This window comes from Pinus tabuliformis, chromosome 1_2, assembly GCF_031772625.1.
Source record: "Pinus tabuliformis cultivar Carrire ecotype Pingquan chromosome 1_2, CPIR1, whole genome shotgun sequence".
Taxonomy (NCBI): Eukaryota; Viridiplantae; Streptophyta; class Pinopsida; order Pinales; family Pinaceae; genus Pinus; species Pinus tabuliformis.
Genome location: NC_142298.1, coordinates 1,281,397,664 through 1,281,407,309, shown reverse-complemented (window position 1 = coordinate 1,281,407,309; position 9,646 = coordinate 1,281,397,664). Strand labels below are relative to the sequence as shown.

At 38.6% G+C, this 9,646-nt stretch overlaps 1 protein-coding gene across 1 annotated transcript; it reads right to left on the bottom strand.

The window, feature by feature from the left end:
* Positions 1–1,791: 1,791 nt before the first annotated feature.
* LOC149210904 (putative disease resistance protein RGA4) lies at positions 1,792–4,592 on the bottom strand. Its single transcript, XM_089399138.1, has one exon. It carries the CDS (start codon positions 4,498–4,500, stop codon positions 1,792–1,794), a length of 2,709 nt encoding a protein of 902 aa, XP_089255264.1. The 5' UTR covers positions 4,501–4,592.
* Between the last annotated feature and the right edge of the window lie 5,054 nt (positions 4,593–9,646).

Genomic DNA, 9,646 nt, shown 5'->3' with positions numbered 1-9,646 from the left:
ATCAAATCTAAATAAGCTTGCCACAAGAGGCCACTAGGGTTGGTGAAAGCATGTCACTATTCTAGCTCTCACCAGATTCCATTCTTCTCTTTTTAAACAATGCTCTCTCCTATATTATGTGGTCCTCTATGCTACTCTTTTCTACGCTCTTGCCTTAGGGTGTTCCCATTGCAACATGTGGTGCAATTGTTAATTTAACCAATTCGAAAAGTATGATGTATCTCTTCCAAGTGCAATTTCAATTTCATTCCTAAAATTGACATCGCTATTATTTATTCAAAATTAATATATTTGACAATAATGAAAATGCATAATGCATTTATGCCAATTAATTAGTTACAAATGACTAAACTAGTTGTAACTATTTCATCTTCTAATCAGAAATCACTTGCCTTTATATTTTTTAGATTTTATTAACTGTTTATTATTATTACACAATTTCTAGTAAAAACAATTTTATATATATATATATATTAAAATTAATACAGTAAGAAATATCTGTGTAAAGAATTCTCAATAATTGTGGAAAAAGAATTTTTCATAAGTTTTTCAAATCTATTTAATTGTGTATCCTCAAACAATTCAAAGAATTGAAGCCTCAACTTTATTATGTTTTGTATTTTAATATATAACATTGTTGTAAATTGTGAATTATTACGTGTGTTTATGCTTAATCTCCTGAATATTTCTATTTGTTCGGAAATATAATAAACTACCTCGTGCTTTGATTCTTTGATTACAAAAAGAAATACTCACTCTCATGCTTTAGGAGGCTAATGCATCGGGCATCAATTTATATGTCATTTAACCAAATGTTTTTAAAAACCCTTAGACGGTGATATAATGTGACAAATTAGAGTATGCCAGCCATATTCAATAAATATAATAATAATTCTGTGAAATATAAAATCCTGATTATCATCCATCATTTCTTTTATACTAGAGGATAATTGAAATTCATAAAGTTTGATCAGAATACATGATAATTGAAATTCATTAAATTTTATATGAGAATACATGATAATCACAGACAGATGAAAGCATATAAAAGGAAACAGAAAAGACAAGACTACACCAGGTTGAAGGATAGCTAAAGGCCAATATTCAAGATTATACCGTGCAACTCTGTATAAATACATTTGTGTAGCATGTACACAGGGTTAAAATATAAGTAACATTTTAATCACGCCCTTCACAGCTGAGAGTATTTGCAATGGACTCTGCTCAGTAGAGAAATGTATTATGGCTCTTTCAGCACAACCCCTAATAAATAAAACAAAATCACAGATTTTGAAAGTTGACGCAACTGGTATTTCAAAAATTAAGGCGTCAGAAGCACTATATTCGTAACAACACTAATTAAAAATACGTTAAAATATTGAAATCATAGCATATTTGCAAAAATATGCGAGGCGCACTTCGTTTATTCCTATGCATCGAGATGTAAAAGCAACATGTGGATGCTATTATAAATTATCTCCATAATAATCATGGAATCCGAATGAACTCAAAATATTCAAAGGCAGTGAGAGGGTAAATTGATGACAGTCTCTCTCAAACACGATAGCACTTGTTGCTCTGCAGCCTGGCTGGTTGAAATATAAGCTAAAACAAACTTTCCAAACATAAAAACAACTTGTAATTACAAGTTTGACCATCTAAAATATAAAATTTAAATTGAAGCATCCTATTATAGAATTTATATCTCTAATTTCCTACTTCAATTATACCTGCTTTACATAACCATGCAACAAGTGTAGGATCATGGAAGTGTACTCTGATTTGTTGTTGTCAATTTTCATGGATTGCTATATCTTCTCTGTCAATTTCATCAATTGTAGGTTGATCGTATGGGGACACTTTGAGCTTAATATGGCGCTCTTTCAAAGCTAGTAGCCATTGACGTTCCCAAAGGTCTCGGTCGCCTTCACTCCTCAGTAGCTCTACTTCTTCAAGACTCTTGAGGCGCTCTAATCCTTGGGCTATATTTTTCAGTTTGTTGCACCATTTGAGTCTGAAATACTTTAACATTGGCATTGCTGTATCCTGCAACGGTGGAAACTTTTCCAAACCACAAAAATCGCGTACGATGAGCTCTTCCAGCTTTGGAAATGCCATACATTCTCCAAATTCCACTGGAAGCTCAACGCAATTGTCATTTTGTAACAAATGCAACTTTTTCAGATTAACAGTCTTTTGTAGTCCTTTATAAGCATCGCCCATGGAGTTATCGTGTTCTAATTCCAGCTCCATCAGGTTTTGAAGTCCAGATATCCACCTGGGAACCACGCATCCAAGGAGGTGAACCGCTTCAAGATGTTCCATGACTTCCATGTCCTTGGGAAGAATGAGGCACGGACTAGTATTACAATTTATGAAGGAGAGTCTCCGCATCCTTTTCATGCCCCCAAAAGTCCCCTCCTCCAGATGAATAGGATCTGTTGGAGAAGGCGCGATATATTCAACTTCTAATGATAGCTGTTGCAGAAGGGTCAAATCTTTGAGATCTCCCAATTGTAAGACTTTGGTTTTGGCTTGGGCATTGGATACAATAATTTTCAATTTCAGCGTCTGCATATGATGGAGCTCTGATATTCCCTTAGGAAACCGCTCCAAATCTTCGCAACTCTTCACATTCAGATATAGCATAGATTTGTGCTCTCCTATCCCTGAATGCAGCTTTGTTAGCTTGGAACAACGACTAACATCGAGAAACTGAAGACGCTTCAACCCACTCATGAACTCGGGCAGCACCGAGATACTTGTTCGGGACAAATTCAAAAGCCTTAAATGCTTTAATTTCCCAATAGATTTGGGCAATGAACTGATGGCAGTCTGACTTAAATCTAACACTCTGAGGTGTGTCAGATTGTTAAAGAAACTTGCAGATACTGATGTGAGAAAGAAATTTTCAGATAACAGTAAAGTGCGGAGACCTGGACAGTGGATGTTCTCCTTGATTGCCGATAAATCATTTTTAATCACTGAAATTCTACGCAAGCCCCTGCAAGCTTTTACTGGTAGTTTTTTCCATTGTTCTAGGGGGTTTAACAAGCATTTAGTTTGTTTGACAGATTCAGAAATAGCTAAATCATGCAACAAGTCATGAATTTTGCAACGCTCTACTCGCTCATCCCCACCAACTTGTGAAACTTCTATCAAACATCGATCAATAAGTTCGTCTATGTACGAACGTCCTACATCATATGCGTCCTGGACTTGGGAAGAAACAAGTCCTTGACCAATCCACATATATACTAAATATTCACATTCTATTTCAACACCTTTGGGAAAAAGAGAAAAATACAGAAAACACGGCTTGAGATCAGCTGGCAAAACCTCGTAACTTAATCTCAGAGAGGGCAGAACCATGTTGCTCATTGCGTTGATAACCCGTCCCATCCCATTCCAGTCATTAGGAACCCGCCGTACTCTTGCCATAGATGCTGCTATTGTTTTGATAGCCAACGGCAACCCACCACATTTTTCTAAAATAGGAAGGATGGTGCCTTCTGTCAGCTCCGGTGGAGGAAGGTGGTCTGGACAGTCCGGGAATGCATGAATGCAGAACAACTTCCGCCTGTCTTCTGTAGATAACTCCTTCATCTTATGGATATGAAGCCGATCTTGCAAATCTGTTGCAACTTTTTTTTGACGGGTGGTGATGACAATCTTATAATTGCTTTGGATTGGCCGAACAATCCGTTCAACTAGCGGAACTAGAGCCTCCTTATCCCACACATCATCGAAAACAAACAGACACCTTTTTCCTTCTAAATCAACGAAGGTTTTCTTAATCTTTTCATTGCTGATATCCTTAAGTTTTATAGGCCTTCCCATTTGGTTGAGCACATTCTCAAGATCCAATTTCTGAGATACTACCACCCAAAAACGATGGTCAAAATGTTGATCAACTCTCTCCTGGTTAAAGACACTTTGGACCAGAAGAGTTTTGCCTTGGCCTCCCATGCCCACAACGGCAATCACCCGAGGGCCGTCCAAGTCCTTCACTATCAAATCAGTAATCTTTTGAATGTCATCTTCCATGCCCACAGGATGAACAATGGCATTCAATCTTTCCTTTTTGACTTGTGAATTAGATTCAAGACGAGCATTCACATCTAGGAGAGAGGCAACATATTTGAGATATTTGGCACTCACCTTTATCTTTGTAATCCCCTCATTTAACTTCTTCATCTTGCGCCCCATCTTATGACGGAAGATGGGGTTCCAAAAGCTCCCACCTGCTTGGCATTCCTCCACTATGTCGACAGCATCGTCCAGAAAATCCTCAAGTTTCTCAAGCCAATTGCAAACTGAAGTGGAGTTCCTCTTACCTTCGGCGTCTTTCAGCAGCGACTTAATGTTCTCAAGCTCATCATAGAGGCTGTCGAAATCCTCTCGGAAACTACTAATAAGAGACACCTCTTCTAAAAAATATTCAGAGACCATTGAAGTCAGTTCTTCTATAAGCGAACCAACAACAGCTGTTCCATCCATGTTTACTTCTCTACCTCACCTCTGTCTCTCTCTTCGCAATCTCTTCTTCAAACAAGCACGCTCGTAGTGTGTGAACACACAGCAATATAAACTCTGCGCTTACCAAGAAAGAATAATCTTTGCCTGAATCGAGGGAAAAGTGTTACCTTCGCTGTAAGACAAATCGACACGTACACACAGTTTACATTCAGCATTCACCACGGAAAAATCTTTACCCTACTCACACACACTTTAGAAGTCAAGCATCCAGGAAGGAATAATCTTCCGTTTCTTCAACTCCACTAAGGAAGGAATAATCTGAGATCAGCAAGATGAGGAAGGAATAATCTTCCCTTTCTTCAACTCCACTAAGGAAGGAATAATCTGAGATCAGCAAGGTGATTACGTATGTAAGAATCTTATTTTTTAATGAGTGGACACATCATCAATATATTGACATACAAAAAAAATCTCCTTATCAACAAGGTTTATGTTTCGCCCAACCTATATCAAATTATAAAAACAATATAATCAAACGTCGTTCCAGAATGATATTATATTTCCAAAACCATAATAGAATACCATATTTATAATAATGGGATATTTTACTACAGTCTGGAATGATAGCATGATATGTCAATGGAAGTTGGTGGTTCGGTGGAAGGAATACAATCCTCTCCCAGGTTTAATCTCTGCATGTGACATGAAGGATAATATTAGTATATATATTGGTAGTATAGATATATTTTTCATATGGAATATAGGATATTGTATTTTTATTAAAAAACAAAAGAAACAACTATATAGATAGAACTCATACTTATTGGAAAGGCATCATTCTCTAGAAAAATACATTGATGCATTTCTCCATTCACTTTAATAATAGATTTAACTTTAGATAACAATAACTTAAAATAAAAGCAAAAAATAATTACCTTCCTTCCTATAAAAGTAAGGTATCGCTATCTCGAAAATGAAGGAATAATTTCATCCTTTAACCAAACATTGTCCTCTTAAGAAAATAAAACATCGAAAATTTTACCTTTTAATTATATATTTAATAATTATATTCATGAGATATATACTGAAGGAATAATTTCATCCTTTAACCAAACATTTTCCTCTTAAGAAAAGAAAACCTGCAAAATTTTATCTTTTAATTATATATTTAATAATTATATTCATCAGATATATACTAATGGGTTGTGTGGGTTTTATTTTTTATTGCGTTTTAATTTTATATTGGACAGAGATTGAGAATTACGTGTATGCGGTTTAATTTTTATTAGATAAAAACTTTATATTCTACTGCGAGGAAGAATTGAGAATGAGTATCTGGATTACAATTAAGACAACTCAAACAAATATATTATTCTTCTATCGTACATGTAAATTAATTATATAGGTAATTTTTTTTATAAAATATTTATAAATTAAAAATTAGATATTTTTATTATGTTTAATTTTCTTATAGTATTTTTATTTAATTGTATTCAATTTGGAGTGTGGTGGAATTAAGTTAGCAGTTGTGGGTGTTAGCTTTGCTATGCAAATGGATCAAAAATAGATTCAAAAATGTTCTCAAAGGCTGCAAACACACTTATAATCATGCCAAAGGATCCATTAATGCTGTCGAAATCCTCAAATTATGGCTAAAGGCTTTCCGCCGATTGAAAAACTTGCAAGAGGAAAGCCCTTTGGAGGGCAGAATTACACTATCGGGAGGCGGAAATACCAAAAAAACCATATAAAATTCAAAAGCGCAGGCTGGAGGATCAACATTAATCTCAGCCGTTGGATCTGGCCGATCAACGGTCCAGATAGCGTCGGCATATTGCAAATCGGGGGATGGCAGTGGCAGCGACATAATGGAACGCCGATGGGCGATCGCCGATATCGCTATCGGCGTATCGCAATGGAGGACTTACCGAAGGGGCTTTATTTTACCGTCGATGGGTGATCGCCGATATCGCATCGGCGTATCGCTATCGGCGTTTCAATGGAGCATGGCCTTTGCATATATGAGTGATCGCCGATGGGCCGGACCCGACGGTGGTGTTAATCCTGCTTGATAAGACTATCGGGTCCACAACAATATCGCATCAACATTATCAAAGAAATCGGGGCTTTTATGTTTGCGATGAGCGATCGCCGATATCGCTATAGGCATATCGCTATCGGCGATTACAAAGGGGCGGGCTTTAACTTATGTTATATGGCGATGCGATGGGCCGGACCCGATAACAATACATCACTCCAGTTCATAATATTTCAGGTCTGCGCCCGTCGCATTTTCAATGTATTTTGTGTTTTTCTTTGTATAAAGAAAATACAAAGGGAAGCCTGTGGCAAGTGCCGAATGTGATGGAGTTTGGACCCGATGGGTTGGACCCAATGGTTTATGGGTCATTTTTCATAAGATTTTAAGTCCGCGCTGGGCCTTTTTCGTTGGCTTTGGGCGCATTTTCTTTGTTAAAGGAAATATAAAGAAATGCAAAGGATGCCTGGTGGGTGCGATTGCGATGGGTTTTCGGATCCGAAAGGGTTCTAAAACATAATATATATATGATTCAGGTCCGCCAAAAGAAAATTTCCCATGTTTGCAGCAGTGTTATGTGTTTCCAATTATAAGGAAAACCGCCAACCTTATCGGACTGCTTTTGCTCGGCAATTGGTTTTTGTACAAGCGAGCCTGATGCAGTAGAACAGTGCCACGCGTCCTCTGTACGGTTCCAAAATAGCCTCTCTATTGGGACATAAAGGACAGTCAGGAAAGGGCCCCCGATATGCACCTCAATCGTTCAATTTCTTGAAGGCAGATCAACGGTTGATGGACAGCAATCGGCCTAAAGCAAATAAATGTCATGTGGAGTAAAAGTTTGGTTGACCAGCGTTTCAGAGTGATGGGCGGGAATGAACAGAGTGGCAGCATTTCACTGTTTTAAAGCCAAGCAGTCATGATTGAGTCGTTTTAATGATTCAGCAGCCGCCATTAATCAAAAGTATGGCCGAGGAGGAAGCGGGACATCGTTTATCTGATCACTGCATTCAATGGTTATGGTTCCTTTGGTATTTCACGCCACCTCCTCAAAGGAGGACTGCAGAGCAAAAGAGGGGTCAAATCTATTTAAAACTCAGACAGATTTGTATCAGAGGCCCATTTCTGAATATCAATATGGTTGGTGGCCATTTATGGGCTCCTCCACGCATGGTTTGACAGAGATGTTTTGTATTGTAACACTATATATACTCAGAAGAAAAATGTAATCAGATTGATGAGTGTTTGATGAATGAAAGCTTTGTTGTTGCCTTTAACTTCTGGAGACTGTAAATACTATGAGGCCTGCAGCTTCTGGTCTTGATTCTCAACTAATACAAGCTTCTTTTACTGTCACCTGCTCACTTTCCACTTCTCTTTCTTGTTCTAGGTTGTGCCTGCTTGCATTTATTTGATGTGCTGTGAATGTTTGATATCAGAGGGGATGTCATCCCACCTTTGTATTATAATTTAGTGGCTCATTGAAATTGCTTGTAGATTGTTGTTGTTTAATATCAGGGAGCTGTCATCCTATCTGTATATTAAACGATAGTTCTACAGATCTTCTGACTGGTTGCAGCTGGCCATCACAGGGTCCTGTGCATCTGCTGGTGCAATTAGTTTCCTCCGTCATCACCTTTACCTTAAACTGTGAGTAGTTGGTGGTTGAAAGCCTTGTAGTTTGGGGGTCTTCACCCATGTCTAGGGATAGTCATAGTAGGAGTGGTTATCTGGCTTAAATGTGCAGCGTATCTTCATTTATCCATCATCTTATCCAACATAATTGTTGAATTTTTAATGTTCCTGAGCATCACTGATTTACAACCTAGGTGAGTTTCTTGGGGTGATAACATTAAATGGCGCCGTTGCCGGGGAGAGGAGAATCGAAGCTCAGCCTCCCTGGGAGAACGACACAACTTCAAACTTTGATGACAGACAAGGTTTGAACACAGATTTTGGTTGTAATCATCTATTTGGCGACTCCATTGGAGGAAGGCCATCCTTTGGCAACTCCACATCGTAGTTTTGGTTCAGTTCGTTAAGCATGTTCAGATATATCTTCAGAAATCAGCAGCTGACCAGTGCCTGATCCTGAGAAAACCAGTAAGCAGAAGAAAATATCGCAGTAAGGAGCACCAGGGTCAGGTAAGCCTTAAAAATTCCATGTCTCTCTGTTAGCGAATGTCACCTTCAGAGATTCATGCAGCTCCTTAGTCATTCATTTCCTTGTCGGACCTCAGTAGAAAAAGTATCCCATACTGTCCGTCAATTTCCTCTATTTCTATTATCCATTGCATCACTTCATACCACTCAGTTTACCAGTATCCTTTCACCTTACCTCAGTCATGGCAAGCCAGCGAGCTCCCACAAAGATAGAACGAATTATTGCTGCTAGGTATGGACCCCTGGTCTTGCCTGTCCCTTTGAGTGCCATGCCTGTAGGCGATTATATGGAATATATGCCTAAGTTTTCTGGTGCAGAAGGAGTAACAGCTGAAGAGCACCTTGAGTCGTTTTACAACTATGTTGTTGACTTGAATATCAATGAATATGATGTGCTGATGAGGGTTTTTGTCCAAAGCCTAGACGGGGAGGCTAGAAACTGGTTTAGAAATTTACCCCCTAGGTCTATTCCAGACATCGAGACCTTAGGTGATGTGTTTCTTGAGCACTGGGGGGATAAAGAAGTTCTGCTCTATGATGCTACTGAATTTGGGAACTTTCGGGTGGATGGGCTATCATCATCCTCTGATCATAGGATCGACGAAATGGTCAGGATAATTGAGTCTTTGGCCATTAGAGTTTCTAAGTTAAGAACTGAGCAGCATTCAGAAGACGAGCTGTTTGAAGAAGAAGAGGAGGAGTTTCATGGTTTGGAAGATAAGGGCAGTGCCCCCTTCTTAACTAGAGCTGCTTATGAAGAAGCATTTTCCAGAGGCACTGCTTGTCAGTTTGTCATACCTGCAGAACAACAAGTTGATCAGCAGAAGTAGACAACAGCAGGCCCTTCCATCCTCCAACAATCTGAGCTCGAAGCCAGCTTTTCTTCTAATGGCTGTGCAGATCCGCAAATGTGCCAGCCCGCTATTATCCCCGGCCCAATGATTGAAAAGGGAGAGGAATGCTCTC

Coding starts and splice junctions, on each gene's coding strand:
- LOC149210904 (XM_089399138.1), bottom strand. CDS start 4,500: ATGGATGGAACAGCTGTTGTTGGTTCGCTTATAGAAGAACTGACTTCA.